At 35.9% G+C, this 21,948-nt stretch overlaps 2 protein-coding genes across 3 annotated transcripts; both read left to right on the forward strand.

Annotated features, from left to right (window-relative positions):
* Window positions 1-3,209: 3,209 nt before the first annotated feature.
* On the forward strand, window positions 3,210-15,673 carry ercc1 (excision repair cross-complementation group 1). 2 transcript variants are annotated; one of them, XM_051906754.1, is made up of 9 exons: window positions 3,210-3,377; window positions 6,259-6,642; window positions 7,791-7,894; window positions 13,401-13,500; window positions 13,698-13,774; window positions 13,915-14,014; window positions 14,150-14,221; window positions 14,682-14,750; window positions 14,905-15,673. In XM_051906754.1, the coding sequence occupies exons 1-9, from the start codon at window positions 3,315-3,317 to the stop codon at window positions 14,968-14,970; spliced, it is 1,035 nt and encodes a 344-aa protein (XP_051762714.1). In that variant the 5' UTR covers window positions 3,210-3,314; the 3' UTR covers window positions 14,971-15,673. The 2 variants fall into 2 exon arrangements, with proteins under 2 accessions (XP_051762714.1, XP_051762716.1); XM_051906756.1 differs by lacking the exons at window positions 3,210-3,377; window positions 6,259-6,642 and adding an exon at window positions 6,656-7,303.
* A 285-nt stretch (window positions 15,674-15,958) lies between these two features.
* LOC127519152 (granzyme B(G,H)-like) lies at window positions 15,959-18,576 on the forward strand. The gene is made up of 5 exons (XM_051906655.1): window positions 15,959-17,162; window positions 17,423-17,570; window positions 17,748-17,898; window positions 17,981-18,238; window positions 18,326-18,576. The coding sequence occupies exons 1-5, from the start codon at window positions 17,117-17,119 to the stop codon at window positions 18,473-18,475; spliced, it is 753 nt and encodes a 250-aa protein (XP_051762615.1). The 5' UTR covers window positions 15,959-17,116; the 3' UTR covers window positions 18,476-18,576.
* The last annotated feature ends 3,372 nt before the right edge of the window (window positions 18,577-21,948 follow it).

Consider the following 21,948-nt stretch of genomic DNA (forward strand, 5'->3'; position numbering starts at 1 on the left):
ATATATATATATATATATATATATATATATTATAAAAATATGAAAGGGCATTTTTCAAAAATGTTAAAAATATAATTTCCATCAGTGTTATTTCCATTACTGTTATTTCCATAAATTTTGTGTTTAAATAATACATCATTAATGGGACTTTTCAGTACTTTGTTGTTAAAAATTAGGCTGGAGCCACTAAGGTATCTTTAAGATTTAAAAAAAAATAAATAAATAATAATAATAATAATAATATTCTTAAACCAGCCTAAGATGGTGTGCTAGACTTTAAGATGGTCTCCCAGCCTGACCAACTGAAGACCAGCTTAGGGTATAGTTTAAGTTGTTTTTTTCCTCTATAAAAACTGTATGAACTTTAGTAATGATATTAGCTACTGCACTTGGCTCAGTGTGATTAAATGATGCAGAGTGACGCTGATATAATGTGTATGCGCTTTCATACTGAAAAAAGCATTTTTTCTGAACCTCATGGGTAAGAGGGTAGTTTGGCACATTTGGCACAGGATGGTACAGTCAGTGTGCTGCTGAAACGCATATGTTACAGCTGAGGGTGACTCGGTATGTGTACGTATCAGGGAATGTGGTGATCTCAATAAGATATGTGTGTGTATGTGCGTGTTGTGTATCAGGGCATGTGGTTTCCTCAGTAAGGGGTCTTGCGAGTCCTTCAGTCGGACAGCTGGAGGGCCAATCTGTCCTCTCGCTTGCCCAGCGATGGCAGGGCAGATAAGCGGCCACTACGGACCCGACCGTTACCCCTCTGCCCCAACACACACGCACACACCCACACCGGGAGCCCAGGAGCAGCCCGCAGCCGGGGGCTGACAGCTCGACACAGCCGGCTCAGCATGGGGTCTGCGAGGGGAGGGGAGGAGAGACCTGAGGGAGGGGCCGGAGGTCTGGAGGTGGCCGTTATTGCAGCCAAAGCCAGGCTCACTGCCAACATAGACAGAGAGAGAAAGCAAGAAAGAGCGACAGAGGAAGAGAGAAACAGAAAACACAGTGTCTAGATATACCAGCTAAGTGTTAAAAAGCACTCGTGCATCTGTAACTTTGCTGTTGCATCTCTCCTCTCTCTTTTTGGACAAGAAAATGAATAAGAATGTGAAAATGAGTGTTGGTGGAAGAAATAAAAGTTGACATGGCATTCAGCACTAGTCTGGATAGATCCTGCATGTCTCCTGCCATCACAAACTGAGCTAATTCAGGTCTACAGAGGTGTGGGATGTGATCTGTTGTGTTTTTTCCTGAAAAACGTTTACAGGACAGCAGCAAATTTTCATCGTATATGCTGAAAGTGTCAAAAACTAACCAGGGCTTCACGGAAAAATGTCATTGAAGTGATAAAAAATGCCTTATAAATTTAAAATGATGGCAAAATATCAATTTTTTTCCAGTTATCTAACATAAGATTAATAATATCCTATTATAGAAATATTTAGTTATATAGGTTAAGTACCTATATAACTAGTATAACAGATGTCTGTCAGAGTTAATATATCTGTAATTGCTGTATTGTGGAGCTGATTTAAAGTGTTTTTGATTAAAAAACAACAACAACAAAATTCTGCTCTGAACACTGAACATGAATAAAACACTCCCAACAACTCCAAAACTTATGTCAAAATGATGCAGATAGAAATAAGAAGGTATCTAATCTTAGGGACCTAAATTGTATTAATAAAATACATCTGATTACAAATACAGCCACTTTTTGTATTTGACATTGATTTTATTTCATTTTAACAGTCATAATTGTTCTGACTAAGAATTTATTACAGGTAATTACGTGTGTGTGTATAGTTATTAATTTGTCTACAGTGAAAACAAGTGAAATAAAATACTATTCCATCTTTAAGGGTATAGAATATACAATAAAGTCTTTTCTGGGAATTATAATTATTATAATTTCAATACGAGGACACGTATTTAAGGTTATACCCATGGAGCAGCTAATTGGCTTGATGTCTTTACCCACAGTCCTTTGCACCACAGGCTGAATATACAGCCCCACTCACCTTAAAACTCTAACTGTGTCCTTGTCACAGCCTTACTTAACCAGACAAATCTTTCATGGTTGCTCACCCATGTATGTGAATGTGTGTGTGCTTGTGTGTGTGTGTTTTTGTGCGTCCATACTGACTTTCAACTTATGATCTTGTCTGATTTGTCTTGAATGGTGACTGACATACATTGGTGTGATGCCAAAGGTTTGTGCGTGTTGTGTAAATGCATAGCTTCTCTTGGAGGGCATGAACATGATTTCAGAAAGAAGCTGGCACCATCTGTCTGTGGGACCTATGATGCTATGGCATGGTGGCAGGACGTCCCGAAACGCCATCCACATACACACACAAACTGGGTTAAATGGGCAATACACAGATGTCTGTCAGAGTTTGGGGTTCTTAATTAGATACATAACACAAACATTGAACATGATGTTCTGAGGGCTGAGAGGAGACGATAAAGTCATGAATGAGACTTTAGTCAATGATTCCTAAGGAAAATGTTTGGTAAGAGAAGAAAAAAGTCTACAAGACAAAAAATGTTATGTATAGTCATAGTCATAATGAGAGGGTTTACACTTTAACCGGCTTCTTTGACTTACAAATACCATGCAATACTATATACAGTATCAAAGTACCATGCTACTGCCAACTGATCATAGTAGGCACTGGGGCTAGCTGTCACATGGGGAACTTGTCACAAGGACTATATCTGTAAGGGTTTAATCAAGTCTAATTACTTAAATATTAGTTTCTTGCAGTGGTTTTTATGTTGATTTAAAACCTAGGTCTTAAATGTGTTGACGCGTTAAATTGTATAAAAGTAGTTATATATAAAAAAATAAAATGTCATAAAATGATACAAATGTATCATTTTAAATATTTTTGAATGAAAAAAATGATGTGGCAACTAGCTTCAGTCTGAAATGTAAATTAGCATATTAATCTACTGTGGTATATGGCACACACAATAAAAAAAATATATATATTATTTATTTTATTTTATTTTTATTTTTTTGAGCAACAGAAAAAAACGGTCGGCTACATTTGGGACCCTGTGTGTGAAAAGTATTAAAATCTGTTGCAATGTCGCCATCTGTCTAATAGTGTGAGAAAATGTAATAAATCCCGGTTTTGGGCGCCATCTGTCGGATAGTACCAGTAAGCGTCTCAGAGTCGATCGATGTTTCTGTGTTTATTACATTTGTCTGACACTGACTGTTTTGTTTCGCTGCAAAGGCGGCAGATGGAGTCATATGTTTGGTTTCTCTAGTTTGTGCAGTTACTGATAATTAATAAATGGAAAAAAAGAAATTCAATATCAATTTGGACGACTCGGCGTTCACAAAGGAAAGAAGTCCGGTGGGTTTTGTTTCCTTTCTATTATTATTATGTTGCTATGGAGTGTTGTAGCAGCTACTAGCGTCTTAGTTGGAGGTTCAAACAAGGTTCATCGGTTCATACATAAACTATCACCACTGATATTAAGCCAGGGGGACTGAACCTAAAATGCATATACTGTAAATCACTAAACAGCGTCCATTAGCTCTGGTCACATGGCAATAAAGGTTCAAAGTTAACTGAGGTTCGTCACCCTTACAGACTAAATCAATAAAAACACATGCACGATCTACCAACTTGATGAGCTTTCACACCTTATGCAAGTTTGCCCATAACATGGTGTTGATGACTCAAATCAAACTGATGCATCATGTTGCCCACCGCAAGTCTACATATACCACTCGATCAGTAAGTGCAACACTGAAGACACCTACCAGAACTTAAAAAAAAAAAAAAAATTCACAGCAATCTAGATTCATATGGCAGTTCACTCAAAAATGACAATTCTATAATCATCATTTAGCCTACTCACCACCATGTTTATCCATTCCAAACCCATATAACCTTTTTCTTCTGTGTATCATGGAAGATCCTCGCATTACGAAGGCCCTAAGAGGCCAGGCATGTATTTTTTAAAACGTCTTTCCCCTCGTTTTTTTTACTTATTTTTCCCACGAGAGAGAGAGAACACAAACATCATTCTCTGAGCTATGACTGTGCACGTTAACCAGATAAAATCCCCTAAACACACTTTTTATATTATCTTGATAGGGTGTTTTTTCTTCACAAATCATATACAGGTGCTGGTCATATAATTAGAATATCATCAAAAAGTTCATTTTTTTATTATAAATTATTTTTAAAAATGAAACTTTCATATATTCTAGATTCCCTACATGTAAAGTAAAACATTTCAAAAGTTTTTTTTTTTAATTTTGATGATTAGAGCGTACAGCTCATGAAAGTCCAAAATCCAGTATTTCAAAATATTAGAATATTTCCTAAGATCAATCAAAAAATGGATTTTCAAAACAGAAAAGTTCAAGTTCTTTAAAGTATGTTCTTTTGTGCACTCAATACTTGATCGGCAGGACATATTACAGCAAATGACTTGCTCCTAGCACAAATTACTGCATCAGTGAAGTGTGGCATGGAAGTGATCAGCCTGTGGCACTGCTGAGGCACTATTGAGCCTTCAGATCATCTGTATATTGTTGGATCGACTGTTTCTCATCTTTCTCTTGAAAATATCCCATAGATTCAGGTCAGGCATATTGGCTGGCCAATAAAGCACAGTAATATCATGCTCAGCAAACCACTTGGAAGTGGTTTTTGCACTGTGGGCAGGTGCTAAAGTCCTGCTGGAAAAGGAAATCAGCATCTCCATAAAGCTTGTCAGCAGATGTAAGCATAAAGTGCTCCAAAATCTCCTGGAAGATGGCTGCATTGACTCTGCACTTGATAAAACACAATGGACCAACACCAGCAGATGTCACGCCCCCCCCAAATCATTATTGATTTCAGAAACTTCACACTAGACTTCAAGCAGCTTGGATTCTGTGCCTCTCCAGTCTTCCTTCATACTCTGGGACCATGATTTCAACATGAAATGCAAAATTTACTTTTATCTGAAAAGAGGACTTTCGACCACTGTTCACTGTCCAGTTCTTTTTCTCCTTAGCCCAGGTAAGATGCTTCTGACGTTGTCTCTGGTTCAGAAATGGCTTGGTAGTCCTTTTCCTGAAGATGTCTGAGTGTGGTGACTCTTGATGCGCTGACTCCGGCTTCATTCTACTCATTGTGAAGCTCTCCCAAGTGTTTGAATCGGCTTTACTTGACAGTATTCTCAAGCTTGCGGTCATCCCTGTTGCTTGTGCACCTTTGCCTACCCAATTTCTTCCTTCCAGTCAACTTTGCATTTAATATGCTTTGATATACACTCTGTAAACAGCCACCCCATTCAGTAATGACCTTCTGTGACTTACTCTCTTTGTGGAGGGTGTCAATGATTGTCTCCTGGACCATTGCTAAGTCAGCAGTCTTCCCCATTAGTGTGGTTTCAAAGAACAAAAGATACCTGGAATTTATACTGTAGGGATGGTCATTTAATGAAACTCAAATGTAAATATTCTAATATTTTGAGATACTGGATTTTGGACTTTCATGAGCTGTATGCTCTAATCAACAAATTTAAAAAAAAAAACTTTTGAAATGTTTTACTTTACATGTAGGGAATCTAGAATATATGAAAGTTTCATTTTTTAAAATAATTTACAATAAAAAAATGAACTTTTTCACGATATTCTAATTATATGACCAGCACCTGTATCTTATTTTATATCAAGCATGTTCTCCACTGACACTGTTGTCTCCTTACGGAACAAGTAGTAGGCAACAGTAACTTGTGGAAAATAAATTATTAAAATTGTTCTTTGTGGTGGAAATGGTGCCATAACTGTGGGGTCATCTTAATTTTTCAATAAAATAATAAAAATAATAAAAAATAAATTTCTCAAAAATGGTTTTATTTAAGTCTTTGTTTGGATCATCATAGTTCTACAGACCATAGTTCTACATTTCTTACACATTTTTAAAAATACTTTAAAACTTGATATTTTATAATGAATTTTCATAATCTCACTAGAACATCAGAGTCTTTGACAAGGTTAAAAAAAAAAAAAAAAAAAATCTATAAATAAAAGGAATTTGTTGTTGCCTTGCCCAAGATTCTGTTTTTAATGACCGTTTTAATGTAATCTTCAAATGACAAAAATATAAATTGCAAGAGATGAATAAAGCAAAAAATGCTGCAGAAGTGTATATAGCCCCTTTAAGAATAAATTATTCAAACGTCAGTGTCACTGAAATAATGCAGGTAACCTGGTTCCTTTTATTCACACAGGTGGCATCGTTGTTTAAAGCCAAAGATGGTCAAGTAGAGGCCTCATCTGTTCCAGCTCCTGGTCAACCACTGTCCTATGCAGAGTTCGTTGTTCAGAGCAAAAACAGGGGGCTTCAGGGACCAGCTCATGGATCAGAGAAACAAATATCTGCTGCCCAAAGTAGGAACGATGCTGCAGGACAAAGCAGTGTAAACACAGCTGGAAGTGGCTCAATTAGTACATCATTCACAGACTCAGGGGAAAAAAACAAGACTGAACAGCAGGGACCAGCAGAGGTACCAACAGAAGATCAGACAAAAGAGGAAGGTCAGAGTTTGGAGAGTTGTATCATTCCTCCTCATCTCTTAGGATCCGGGAACAGTATTATTGTCAGTCCTCGACAGGTCTGTATTATTTCAAAATTGTTTCCACTCTTTTACACATAAAGAATTGCATAATACTTCTGAAAAATGCTCTGGTGTGAAGTAGCAGAAATAATAAATCGACCTCATGCATCCATGCGGATAGGTGTCAGTATTAGTCCATTAGGAAGAAGAAAAACCATCCAGACATACACTACCTGTAATGATGGGTCGGCAGAGCGGGGATCCATTCGCAAGCTTTATTAAGAACAGTATTTACACAGGTAGACAGGGGCAAAGGCAGGTACATAAACAAGGACAGGCAATGGTCGAGGCAGGCGGCAGACAAACAGAATCAGGGTACAGGCAAGGATCAGGGCAGGCAGCAAACAATCACAGTCCAGGAAACAGGCAAAGATCAGGGCAGGCAGCAAGGGTCACAGAGAATAAACAATCCAACGGTAACAGGGTAAACAGTCCACAAGAAAACGCTCAGCGTTGATCACCGGGGCAAATCAAGACTTCGCAATGAGGTGGTGTGTGTGTGAGTCCTTTATAGTCCAGGTAGTGTGCTAAGCTGTATGTGGCAGCTGGTGATTGGTGTGGAGTGTGCATGTGATTGGCAAGGAGGATTATGGGAAATGGAGTCCAGGAACTGACAGGAACAGACAGTGATCGTGACACTACCATTCAAAAGTTTGGGGTTGGTAAAATGTTTTAATGTTTTTGAAAGAAGTCTCCTATACTCATCAAGGCTGCATTTATTTGATCAAAAATACAGTAAAAGCAGTTATATTGTGAAATACACAAAAACATTAAGCAGCACAGCTGTTTTTTAACATTGATAATAATGAGAAATGTTTCTTGAACACCAAATCAACATATTAGAATGATTTCTGAAGGATCATGTGACACTGAATACTGGAGTAATGATGCTGAATAATCATATATGTGTCACATAAATGAATTACATTTTAAAATATATTAAAATAAAAAAGAGTTATTTTAAATTGTAATAATAGTTTTTTTTAAGTTTTTACTGTATTTTTGATTAAATAAATGCAGCCTTGGTGAGCATTTGAACGGCAGTGTAAATCAAAACATACTGAATGCACCTTTTACTTGATTTCAACTATATAACAATTAAATATAGAACTTGATTATATTGTTATGTTTTTATCTGTATACAGAGAGGCAACCCTATCCTAAAGTTTGTGAGAAATGTTCCTTGGGAGTTTGGAGAAGTGGTGCCAGACTATGTTTTGGGGCGGACAACTTGTGCTCTTTTTCTCAGGTTGGTCTGTGGGTATTTGTACAGTACCAGTGAGAAGATGAATTACATCTGCTTGAAAATCTAATTATTTCTAATATTACAGTTGTCAGTGTTTCAAGCTGTATGTCCCTCTTGAAATAAATTATTTAAAATATAGTCAAAGTACTTTTTCAAAATAGGAATATACACATTGAAAAGCTAGAAGCTTCAGCAGGACACTGATGGAGATAAATATGGAAGCAGTGTTGTCACTGTTTTCACTGTGCACATTTGAGGCCAGTTGTAAACTTCTTGTTAGATTTTAATGCACTGCACATAGAGGAATGAAAGTAATAAGTTTATACATGTATGATCTCAAAGCCTTCAACAGATTTGCATATTTAAAGAGGCCATATTATGCCCTTGATTTTGTTTTTAGGGTCCACTGCAATAGGTTTTTATGCTTGAATGATACTTTTTTTAATACATATTTTACATTGTTGCAGCACCTCTTTTCCCAATCTGTCAGTAATGCTCTGTTTAGTTCCTGTCTCTATGAAACCCCTCTTTCCAAAAATTGGTCTGCTGGACTAGTGTTTTGTGATTGGTCAACCGCTTCCAGCACATTTCAGAAATGTCATGCCACTTACCATAACCCAGTCCCTCCAGGATTTCATGATTCTGCGATCGCTGAATTTAATCGCAAAACCAAGTAAACTCCGCAGTAATCGGAGGATCTTACATTTTTTCTTAATTGCCACATATTTTCCGCAGATTTTGGGATTAGACACATCCCGTGACGTCATCGCAACAATGCCTTTAAGGCGGGCATACACTGTGCGATTTTCGTCCGATTTTGAGCCGAATTCTGACTCGTGCGACTTTTTTTTTGAGTTGGGCCGATTTTCAGATTTGTCGTGTTTGTCCTGCAGTGTCCTTGCAGTGTATATAGGGAAACGAGAGGCGATAAACCTCTCCCGACTGGCAATCGGATGGTCGGATGAATTTCTGGCATGTCAGAAATTTTGGTCGCCCCTCATGAGGATATGGCACAGTTGAAGCAGAGCTATGAACCGATTGCCCTAAACTCTGTATTTTTTCCTTCACTGCGCCTGCGCGAAAATAGAAATTAAACCATTTCATCTTCAATGCAGCAAGAAAGAAAACAAAAAGAGGGAGATCTTTAAGTTCTGTAGCTATCAAACTAGCTGCAGTTTAACAAACTGTTGCTTACCTCCAGTTCGTGTTGCATAATGGATAAACCATAGTCTATTATACCCACGTCTTCCAAGCCACCTGCGTGTACATAACCGGCGCCTCTTGTATGATCATTAATTTACTTGTTTCGCTTTTCACTTTTCATTTACTCATAATATTTACTTAATTTTATTATCAGTGTAAATGCGGACCGTTGTCCATCATTTGGCAATTGGTGATAAAGAAAAATGTCACGTCGCAATATTGGAAATTTTTTCATTTTAATCCATGAAGGCGAGTCAGTGTACTGTAGGCTAAATCACGCAAGCAATGTGCAAACTTTGTGCAAGAGTTATGCCGATGAAGAAGTCTCAATCCCCAGTCAATTATTCAGCCTTTACATAAAACAAAAGTAAAACCAACGAGAGATAAATCTACTTCAACATGCTGATAACGGTACGCTATGTCTTAATTTATTTTCTTAATATTTCTCTTGTGGCCCATATTCTGTAGGCTATAGTGAAAAAAACGAGAAGTATTTCATGTTAAAGAGTTGTTTTTGAAATGAAGCTGCTTTTAATTGACTGATTATTGCTGTGGTCGGACACATTAGACTGTTAATAATTTTAATTATAGGCCTATAATTCATTGTATAAATGTCTTTAAATCGTTTTCAATGATGAGTAAGCTAATCTATCAAATCTTTTGATTTATTATCCTCGCAGCGAGTCGGTTATGCGGTAATGCGCTATGAAATTAGCCTATAGTGGGCCAAATTAATTTTAAGATCAATTGAATAATAAAAGTAGGCCTACCCTTATAATAATAATAATAATTTAATATATAAATTGGAAATGCTAAATTCTCTTGATATCCATAGTTGATGTCTATGCTTTGACGATATCTCTGGAAACATATGGTCAGTCGGCGCAGCCCAGTACGTGGGTTCAAACGCATAGTGTGAGCAGTCTAGTCACAGCTCGACCATCGGACCGCATAGTGTGAGCACGTAAATCGTGCGCTTTGGCTTTACATCGCATGCGATCTACTCGTACAGTGTGAGTTGGTAACCTTGCTGAACTCGCACATAAATCGCACAGTGTATACCCGCCTTAACTCGTTTGAGCTGCGCAGCTCGAACCAATAATAGACAACGCGTCGCGACTGGAGTTCAGAGCAGCGGGCCGATCTCGATCACACAACAACATTTCTACACGTGCGCTGAGAAGAAACCGCTTGAATTCCGCTGTGGACACTGTTCTGATTTGATATCTGATATTTGATCTGATATCTGTGGTTTAACAGAGAATTCTGCGACGAATTTAACCTAAATGCTTCTCACAAGATTTCACAGCGATGTTATTAATTCTGCGGTGAATTTAAGCGTTTCTTCCCAGCGCACGTGTAATCTGGAAACCATGAGAAACCACACCAACAGAAATAACTTGTGGCAGAAATGGTCTAATGTTTTCGAGTGCTTTTAAGTGCTTCACACAACGTTTCCCAGCACTTCAAAGCTTTAAATATTGCCCAGTTTGAATATTTTTAATGTGATGTCCAAAACATTATTTGTTCATACTTCATAGTTTGTCTCCATTTGTAAAACTAAAGGTTTCACGATGTAGGAAAGTAAACACATATTTAGAAATAAAAAAGAATAAATTACCACTGTAGTAGATGCTGCAGATGAGCACTTATTGGCTTATTAGCCATTTCCACACCCTAGTATATATTTTTAATATTTATTAATAATTAAAAAAAAAAGTTAATATTATCTGCATCTCAACTCAAGCTCAGTGCTTTTCTGTCAGTCCTCACAGCACTGCCAAATCAGGGGCTGGTGCCACCTTAGAACTTAAAGGGTTAGTTCACCCAAAAATGAAAGTTCTGTCAATAATTACTCACCCTCAGGTCGTTCCACACCCGTAAGACCTTCGTTCATCTTCGGAACACAAATTAAGATATTTTTGATGAAATCTGAGAGTTATATAACTCGTCCAAAGGCAGCAATTTAACCACCAATTTCAAGGTCCAGAAAAGTACTAAAGACATTGTTAACAAAAATCGATGCGATTGCAGTGGTTCAACCTTAATTTTATGAAGCGACAAGAATGCTTTTTTGTGTGCAAAAACATAACAAAAATAATGACTTTATTCAACAATATCTTCTCTTCTGTGCACAATAAGCACAATAGCTCTTTAAGTTTATGAAATTGCCACTATCATAAATGAAGCCAGCTCTACTGTATCCTTTATTTGCTTACAGTGCTCAGTGTAAATGAGTACACCCCCTTTGAAAAGTAACATTTTAAACAATCTCAATGAACACAAAAACAATTTCCAAAATGTTGACAAGACTAAGTTTAATATAACATCTGTTTAACTTATAACATGAAAGTAAGGTTAATAATATAACTTAGATTACACATTTTTCAGTTTTACTCAAATTAGGGTGATGCAAAAATGAGTACACTCCCCAACAAAAACTACTACATCTAGTGCTTTGTATGGCCTCCATGATTTTTAATGACAGCACCGGGTCTTCTAGGCATGGAATGATCAAGTTGGCGACATTTTGCAACATCTATCTTTTTCCATTCTTCAAGAATGACCTCTTTTAGAGATTGGATCCTGGATGGAGAGTGATGCTCAACTTGTCTCTTCAGAATTCCCATAGGTGTTCGATTGGGTTCAGATCAGGAGCCACTGAATCACTTTTACCCTGTTCTTCTTCAGAAATCCAACAGTGGCCTTAGATGTGTGTTTAGGATCATTGTCATGTTGGAAAAGTGCACGATGCCCAAGGGCACGGAGTGGTGGTAGCATCTTCTCTTTCAGTATAGAGCAGTACATTTGTGAATTTATGATGCCATCAATGAAATGCAGCTCCCCGACACCAGCAGCACTCATGCAGCCCCACATAAGGACACTGCCACCACCATGTTTCACTGTAGGCACCATGCATTTTTCTTTGTATTCCTCACCTTTGCAACGCCATACAGTTTTGAAGCCATCAGTTCCAAAAACATTTATCTTGGTCTCATCACTACAGAGTATAGAGTCCCAGTAGTCTTCATCTTTGTCAGCATGGGCCCTGGCAAACTCTAGGCGGGCTTTTTTGTGCCTGGGCTAGGAGAGGCTTCTTTCGTGGACGGCACCCATGCATGCCATTCCTCTGCAGTGTACGCCGTATTGTGTCACGGGAAATATTCACCACATTTTGGCTTTCTACTTCTTTAGATAACTGCAGTGAACTTGCATGCCGATTTTCTTCAACCCTTCTCATCAGAAGATGCTCCTGTCAAGGTGTTAACTTCCGTAGACGACCTGGACGTCTCTGTGAGATGGTTGCAGTTCCATCTTTTTAAAATTTTTGTACCACTTTTGCTACAGTATTCTGACTGATAAGTAAAGCTTTGCTGATCTTCTTGTAGCCTTCACCTTTCTGGTGTAAAGATAAATTATTTTCTTTCTCAGGTCTTGTGACATTTCTCTTCCATGTGGTGCCATTGCTGACAGCATGAAATGGGAAGGGGTTTTAACACCCTTTTATAGTCAACTGTCCGCTGGATACCTGTGTAATGTATAATTAGTCTCACCTGTGGTTGAATTATTGTTAAATTAGACATTTGTAGTCTATAATTTTGCTTTGCTCCAGAGACTTTTAGTGGGGTAAACTCATTTTTGCATCACCTAATTTGAGTAAAACTGAAAAATGTGTAATCTAAGTTATATTATTAACCTTACTTTCATGTCATAAGTTAAACAGATGTTATATTAAACTTAGTCTTGTCAACATTTTGGAAATTGTTTTTGTGTTCATTGAGATATTGTTTAAAATGTTACTTTTCAAAGGGGGTGTACTCATTTATGCTGAGCAATGTAGTTTAACATTACTATAAGACAAAGTAAGTGTACATGCACTTCAAACTCATTTTGTAAGTGTTATGTGAGAATGGAAGCCTCTCTGTTAGTCAGGTGTGAAACCACATAATTCTCCAGAATCTCCACCTCTCTTTGCAAAGACAATTGGTGAGAATTCAAAGAAGGCCATGTTGTGGCTGACTGTGATGGTTGGTATGACAATACAGACTAGACAATGTAGAATCAGCTGAGAAATGTTAATTAACAAAAGCATTTTGTAATTGGATTTAGAATATTATGTATATGGCAAGAAGATATTTTTGTGTTTAATATACAGTATGAATAATTGCATTCCCTTAACCAGTGGTTTCATTTTACTGAATTACAAGTGCCAAACTGAAATAATTGTTTTTTGAATAGTGTTTATATTCAACAAACATATATCAGTACTGTATGGGATGTTTTAGTTTCTCTTTCTCTCTCTCAGTGTGCGTTACCATAATCTGAACCCAAACTACATCCATGAGCGTCTGAAACAGCTGGGACAGAGTTTCACACTCAGAGTGTTGCTCGTCCAAGTCGATGTGGTGAGTTTGTCTGTTTCACTCATAATCACATTTCTTTGTCCTTTCTGTAATATATTGTGTTATTTAAATCTGAATTAAATGCTAAATTAAGCAATGGTTGGTTAAAAAAAAAGCATATTAGTGCCTGCTTTTGAAGTTTTAATTCAGTTAAAGACTGTTGATGTTCATGTCTCATTTCTCTCTTCCTCATTTATCAGAAAGACCCTCATCATGCACTGAAAGAGCTTGCTCGAATATGCATCATGGCTGACTGTACCCTCATTTTGGCCTGGAGGTAGGGGGATGGTTCTAAATAATCAAGCTGGAGGGGAATTCCCTTAGTGGCTTGTGTAAATATAAGGTGTTAAAGTTCCTGTTAGTTTTTAGTGCTTTAATTTAGTTCCTTTAACTAAACTACCTGTTTGTATGTGCAAGTCCTGAGGAAGCAGGTCGTTACCTTGAGACATATAAATCATACGAGAAGAAACCTGCAGATCTTCTGAAAGAACAAGTGGAGAAAAATTACCTGTCCCAGGTTAGAGCCCAAAAATCTATTAACACATCTGAAATTATTATGTGTGGTTCATTTAATCAAACACTGATGCCATCATTCCTATAAAAACACTCTTGGTCAGTTTTCATAAATAAATAAATAAATTTTATTTGACAGGTTACAGATTGTTTAACCACAGTAAAGTCTGTCAATAAGACAGATGCCATGACTCTGCTGTCTACTTTTTCTGTAAGAAGCACTTTTCCTTTATATGATGCACATCTTATTAATCTTATTACTTACACTACCATTTAAAAGATTACTTTTCTTAAATAAATTATTAATTTTATTCAGCAAAGATACACAAAATTGATTGAAAGTGACTGTTTTTCATTGTTAAACATTTCTATTTCAAATAAATACTGTGCCTTGAAAATAATGTTTCATGGTTTCCCCAAAAATAATAATAAGAAATGTTTCTTGAGCAGCAAATCAGCATATTAGAATAATTTCTGAAAGATCATATGATACTGAAGACTGAAGTAATGGCTGCTGAAAATTCAGCTAAGAGATTTATTTCAAGAACATTAAAAAAAAATCTTACAGACCTCTTTTGAATGGTAGTGTATATAAAATACTTTGCGTATTTTAAATTAGTGATCATGAAATACTTCTATGTTCTTATGTTGATGGCATTTTATCTCTTCAGTCTTTGGAGGGCATCATTAAGGCTTCTAAGGAGGAACTAGTTTTGTGCCCTGGACTCGGTCCGCAGAAGGTGTGTAGAGACACTTTGATACCATATTTTGAACTGTTGGGTTTATACATAGCATCATACTTTGATGTATACAAATTTTAACAATAAGTGCATTTGACTCTTCACCTATTCAAGGGAATGTGTCTTAATTGCCTTTCCTGATTGTTTCATTTAGGCAAGAAGGCTTTATGATATACTGCACCAACCCTTCGTAAAGACCAAGAAGAATGAAAGCGGATAAATCCAAACTGTGACTCACAAAATCACTGTGTCTTAGAACATATTCTTTGGTCTATAATGATCTTGGCCTGTAAGTGGGGCATGAACAGCCTCTAAAAATCCAAAATGCAGTGGTTTATTTGTTAGTTTTGTTGTGGGGATTTTTTTTTTTTTTTTGGTGGGGGTATTTATTTTTTGTATGTAACCTGATTTTGTAATTCTGTAAAAAAAAAAAAAAAAAAATCCAGTTTTTTTAATGGGTGTTTATGAAAATTTAAATAAATATCAATAGTATTCAGGGGTAATTGTATGTTATGTTGTTATTTTAGAGTGGGGGGTGAGGTTCTCTTATAACCCCATGATTCTTATTGCAATTGGAACAAAACCTATAGAAACCACCTGTCATATAAGAAAAAATGGATGGAAACATGTGGACAGACTCAAATAAGAATGGAAATAGGAATTAGACTATATGAGCAAACTGACTCAGAGTATGAATGTGTTTGTGGGCCAAAAGTTTATGGCCATCACAAATGCCAAAAATAAATGTCATCATACTATCATTTACTGTCATATCACAACTAAGCCAGTGGGAGGTTTTATACTGCAGTCAGTGATGAATAGGAATCTTCTTAAAGCTGTGTTAATGTGAATGTTATACTGTTTGCATAGTCCTTAAAGGTATAGTCCACCCAAAAATAAAAAATTCTGTCATCATTTACTCACCCTCATGTTGTTCCAAATCTGTATGACTTTTCTATGGAACATAAAAGAACATATTTCGGGGAAGAAAAAAAATATATATATATAATATTAATAACAATAATAATAATAATATTATATACATATTATATATATATATATATATATATATTATTATTATTTTTATATATATATATATATACACACACACACACACACACACTACCGGTCAAAAGTTTGGAAACATTACTATTTTTAATGTTGCATTTATTTCATAATAAATACAGAAAAAACAATAATATTGTGAAATATTATTACAATTTTAAATTATGTTTTTTTATTTTAATATACTTTAAAATATAATATATTTCTGTGATGCAAAGCTGAATTGTCAGCATCATTACTCCAGTCTTCAGTGTCACATGATCCTTCAGAAATCATTGTAATATGCTGATTTATTATCAATGTTGGAAACAGTTGTGCTGCTTAATATTATTTTATAACCTGTGATACTTTTTCAGGATTCTCTGATGAATAAAAAGTTAAAAAATATCAGCATTTATTTAAAATAGAAATCTTTTGTAACAATACACACTACCATTCAAAAGTTTGGGGTCAGTAATTTTTTTTCTTTCTTTTTTTTGAGAGAAATTAATACTTTTATTCAGCACGGATGTGTTAAATTGATAAAAAGTGATAGTAAAGATTTATATTGTTAGAAAAGATTTATATTTTGAATAAATGCTGTTCTTTTTAACCTTTTATTCATCAGTGAATCCTGAAAAAAGTATCACGGGTTCCAAAAAAATATTAAGCAGCACAACTGCTTTCAACATTGATAATAACTGAGTATCAAATCAGCGTATTACAATGATTTCTGAAGGATCATGTGACACTGAAGACTGGAGTAATGATGCTGAAAATTCAGCTTTGCATCACAGAAATAAGTTATATTTTAAAGTATATTAAAATAGAAAAACATCATTTTAAATTGTAATAATATTTCACAATATTATTGTTTTTTCTATTTATTATGAAATAAATGCAGCCTTAATGAGCATAAGAGACTTCGTTCAAAAACATTAAAAATAGTAATGTTAACAAACTTATACATTACTGGTCAAAATATATATATATAGCCTATCAGTGTTTTTTTTCACCAGTGATCACCAAAACTGCTTGGTTACCAACATTCTTCAAAATATTTCCTTTTGTGTTCTACAGAAAAAGTAAAGTAATGCAGGTTAGGGTTAATAAATAATGACAGAACTTTAATTTTTTCAGTGTAGTTCATGGTACCTTTTTACCTGAGAAGTCACGGTGTTATTAATACATACGTGTCAGAACTTTCTCCTACACCTTTCCGTTGTGTACTTTCATATGTATATGGGCCAGAGAGTATATAGACACCACTGAGGGTCAAATGCTGTTCATGTTCCATTCCTGTATCAGCAAATTCGTACATCATGCTGCTCAGTGTCTGTCTCCTGCTGTCTGTCTTCTCTCTGTCCGGTAAGACATTCACCTCTTACATCAATCAGACAGGTTGTTTTGGGAATGAATATAATTTCTGTACAAATCCACATTTTTGTACCAATGGCTTTCCCACAGTTTAAGTAATTGTAATATACAGTATTTAGAGAAATACATCAATAATACTAGGCTCATAACCATTTTACTTCTGTAATTTGATAAATTTTCAAGTTAAACTGTACTGTACTCAAGTTTTAACTCCATAGTTACCATGATAGCCTCTTGTGTCATTATCACAGGAGGGTTAGAGAGTGGTATTGTAGGAGGCATAGAGGTTAAACCTCATTCCAGACCATACATGGCATCTCTCCAGTATAGAAGACAACATATGTGTGGAGGGATGCTGATTAAGGATGATTATGTGCTGACATCAGCCCACTGTTGGAAGTAAGTTTATGCATGCATACAGGTATATCCCTAATAAACTGGGTAATATGTAGTATTCAATAACAGTTGAATACATGATGAGGTCTTTTAGTCTTTATTTTGATTCTATTGTTTGTAACAATGTACTGACATGATACTTTCCACTAAAATAACCTCAACATTATAATTTTCTTACAGTAAGACCCCCGACTACTTATTAGAAGTTGTTCTGGGAGCTCACAATATCAGCCAGAATGAGCACAGCCAGCAGATAATCAAAGTAGAGGAGTACATCCCACATCCCAGTTATACAAACAAAAACTTCACCTACGATATTATGTTACTAAAGGTATTCAAGGTGCTTAAATTGTGCTTTTTTTCTGGATGGATCTATTTTTGCATTCAGGTATTCAATGATTAATATTTTACAGTTGAAGACTAAAGCTGTGCGGAATGAGTTTGTGGATGTTATTGATCTACCTAAGAACAATGAAAATATTCCCGCCCATGTGGAATGCTTCATTGCTGGCTGGGGTATGACAAAACCCGGAGGAAAAGCATCAAGTGTTCTGCGGGAAGTCAGCGTCAAGTTGCAGTTCAGCTTTGAATGTAAAAAAAAGTGGCAGGAATATTTCAACTCTGAGAAAATGATCTGTAGTGTCTCAGATGGGAAAAAGGCTTTCTGTCAGGTACCGAAACATCACTTTTGGTATTTATATAGTGGCTAATTCAAATAGTGGCAGAATACATTTTGAGTATTATCTATTTCTTTCTAGGGTGATTCTGGCAGTCCTCTTTTTTGCGACTCTAACCTTCAAGGAATGGCTGCATACACATATCATTCTGACTGTACATCCAAAAAGTATCCTGAGGTCTACATGAAAATATCTGCCTTCCTTCCATGGATTAGGAAGCACATTAAGTGATTGAAACATCATCAAACATTTATGCACCTAAATCATGTGAATAATTAGGAACCTTAATTTTTCGCTACTCCCTGCTGCCATTTCCAGTTTTTGAACTTCATAAAAATGGTCAAGAATAAATAAATATTTTTTTCTAACTTTTATTTGTCTGTGATTGCTATTCCATAGTCACCGTATGTGTATATTATATATAATTAGAAAGTGTTATGAAATGGCTGAAAAGTGGTATCATTAAGAAATGACAAAGATTAAGAAGTGCATAAAAGTGATGTGAAGTACAAATGTCATTAGAAGGCCAGCAACAACCTTCAAAATAGGATTTATAATTAGAAATCACTTACTTACATTTCCTCTTTATTAAAATTGCAGTGTGTAATTTTTAGTGCATCTAGTGGTGAGGTTGCAATTGCAACCAAGGGCTCAGTCCACCGCTCACCAGGGGCACCCCCAAGGGGTGGCCAGGGGTGGCCGTATGATTTTGCAGTGGGTACTATTAATTTAAATGCATAATGTAAATTCACAAGTTCATGAAGTGAAAGAAAATAAAATGCCACCAAAAAAGATTGTAGATTGATTGGTGCCACCAGAGTAGCCTAGCTGTTTCACTGCCCCCAAGAGTCTAAATAGAAATATCTACAGACCTGAATTTCAAATGTTATTTATAATTACTGTGAAGAGGGTAGGACCGGGGTGTGCGATATATTTAGTCTGCGATTTTATCATAATTGTTGTTTTTTGTGTTATGAACTATCTGCATATACTGAAAACGGATGTGAAAAGGAGCGCCATTTTGTCCCATTTTCGGGACATTCTAAAATGCTTAACGTGGCTTAATGTAAGTAAACATCATACTAATAAATACTATGTACAGCAAAGCAGATGAGCCCAGAATATGAACAAAACGCGTGATATTAAAAGATCAAACTCTGCACACACCAATTTTTCTGTATAGTATGCTTTATTAGTAGAGTGTTTACTAAGTTTGGTCTTTAATGTCACTGTCCATTAAGCGTTTTCTTTATGGGAGGAAAACGCTTGTGTAATTAAATGTGCTGCGTTCATATTCTGGGCTCATCTGCTTTTCTGTACATAGTAAACACCAAACTAATAAAGCATACTAAATTTTGTTTGTTAATAACACTGTCTTAGTAAATTAAGCCACGTTAAGCTTTTTCACGTTATGCGTTAGAATGTCCCTAATTTTCTGCCCTCCAGCTTAGAAACAACATAATGGTGAAAGTGAAACTCAATGAAAATAAACTTGACCAAAATGTGGCTTTGTCATTTGTATTTATTAGATTCATAATTTCCGCTTGAATATGTAAGTGCTCACGCCATGAATAATGTACGAAAGCACGTTTAGAAATGTTATTTGAGATCTAGCTTGTTGCGATCACTCTCCGTGTTCATAAAGCAGCACTGCTTTGATTCATTGCTCAGCTTCTCTCAGTAAAAAATCATGTATTTGTTCCATTTAGGTCCAGTAAAACTTACTTGCTGTAGCGATTCCACAATATAATTCATTTCAGAGCTGCATTACAGAGGCCCTTAATGCTTTAACATTAAGAAATCAGGGCGATATGATGATATGCTGGCTGAGATCAATCTATATTGTGTTTATTATTTTATCTGGCAGATATATCGGTGCCACTTAGTTATTAAAAACTGCAATAGAGAAATCACTCCTGTGCGTGGTCCGATAGAAGGCAGCAGTATGATTTCTATGCGTGTGTATATCGTGTCCTGGCCACACGACTGAGCGATCGAATGAACACAAGAGATTCAAATATTAGTCCATTTATTCTAAGCATGTGCAAGCAGCTCTTTAAAAAAATTAACGTAAATACAGTCGTTTTTTCATCTGGTTATTTGTATTTGTTGTCATTGTACGCTCCTGAACGTGACCTAAAACATGGCGGCGACTACCCAGAATGCAACGCGCAGTGACGTAGTCTGCCAAGCTCTATAGTTAAATATTACATGAAGAGTGCCATTTTCTCCAGATATCAGCATGATAACAAATGTTATATTGATTTTGTCGCAGCCCTTGGCTTCTTTAATACGAGGCAGAGAGTCTCTAATGGGTGCAATTGTTTTTATTCTTCTAGAACCAGCATAAGCACTGTGAAAACTAAAAGTAAACACACAAATAGCTGGTTAATAAACCCTTGGGCATTACGCATAAAACAATTAACATGTGAAACTTAAAACAAACATTTTCCACTAACAGTCAATGTAGACTTTTACATCCTCATACATTTTCTACACATTGACAACATTAACTAAAAATACACACCTCGCTCCGCTCACCAAGGCTGCAAACTTTAGGTTTGCTGCTTCCTGGGTTAGTTGCTAGCTTTATGGTCTCTGGGCTAAGTAGCACACAAAGTGTGAATATAAGACAAAGCAACTTAACAAAATGTAAAAGGGGAATCATATAACTACTTAAAGTTGCAGAGAGAACAGCACCAGGATTACACAAACTGTGTTAACTTACATAGACGAGATGAGAGAAATCTGATGAGTGAGGCTGTTGATCAGCTATACAGGCTCCTGGGCTCAAAACCTCAAAACCAGTCACATGAATGACCTATATGACCGTGAATTAATTACCTATAGCTGTCCCTAGTGGCCACTTACAAATTTTATTCATGTTTACATTTTAGACACAATTGCCAGCGACTATAGCCTAGTTCAAAACAAATCCACAGCACTGTAATTGCGTCCCTGAGCAACAAATGGCGCTGTTTCTTTACTGAATGAATCAGCTTTTTGAACGAATCAGTTGAATCAATGAAAATTGGAAAAGACAGGCTACATACAGGTGACGACGAGGGAGCTTCAGTTGAACAACAGTGAACTGTGGTCAGATGAGACGTTGCCAGGCTATGTCAGTAAAATTCAGAAAAATGAACATGACTGTCCAATCAGCCGTTATACTGTGCTCGCGGCGCGCACTCAAGAATTGCATGCGCAAATGCGGCGCGCGCTGCATATTAGCAGTGGTGTATAAAGTACTCCAAAACCATACTTGAGTAAAATTATAGTTATCTTACCAGAAAATGACTTTGGTAGAACTTAAAGTCACTGTTTCGAATGTTACTTGAGTAAAAGTTTTAAAGTATGTGATATTTTTTGTACTTAAGTAGGCTACGAAAAGTATTTTTTTGATATTAAACGTACTTAACCTATAGTACTTAAACGTACTTAGCCTATAGGCTATTGAAAGTAAAAGTACAAGTAAATGTAAAATACAAAAGGAGCAAAATATATATATATATATATATATATATATATATATATATATATATATATAAAATGTTCTATACACAGTTTGAGCAGCAAGATTGTGTTCAGTTTTAACTCTTACATTTCGTTTCTTTGTAATTTTGTTTATTATAATTTTTAAATATAAAAAATACTAATATATGAATTATACATTGATCGTTCATGTTAATTCATAGTGCATTATA

The sequence above is a fragment of the Ctenopharyngodon idella genome, chromosome 9 (assembly GCF_019924925.1).
Source record: "Ctenopharyngodon idella isolate HZGC_01 chromosome 9, HZGC01, whole genome shotgun sequence".
Classification (NCBI taxonomy): domain Eukaryota; kingdom Metazoa; phylum Chordata; class Actinopteri; order Cypriniformes; family Xenocyprididae; genus Ctenopharyngodon; species Ctenopharyngodon idella.

Coding starts and splice junctions, on each gene's coding strand:
- ercc1 (XM_051906754.1), top strand. CDS start 3,315: ATGGAAAAAAAGAAATTCAATATCAATTTGGACGACTCGGCGTTCACA. Junction 7,895..13,400: donor ACTTGTGCTCTTTTTCTCAG/GTTGGTCTGTGG, acceptor TCTCTCTCTCAG/TGTGCGTTACCATAATCTGA. Junction 13,501..13,697: donor TGCTCGTCCAAGTCGATGTG/GTGAGTTTGTCT, acceptor CTCATTTATCAG/AAAGACCCTCATCATGCACT.
- LOC127519152 (XM_051906655.1), top strand. CDS start 17,117: ATGCTGCTCAGTGTCTGTCTCCTGCTGTCTGTCTTCTCTCTGTCCG. Junction 17,899..17,980: donor ACGATATTATGTTACTAAAG/GTATTCAAGGTG, acceptor AATATTTTACAG/TTGAAGACTAAAGCTGTGCG. Junction 18,239..18,325: donor GGAAAAAGGCTTTCTGTCAG/GTACCGAAACAT, acceptor ATTTCTTTCTAG/GGTGATTCTGGCAGTCCTCT.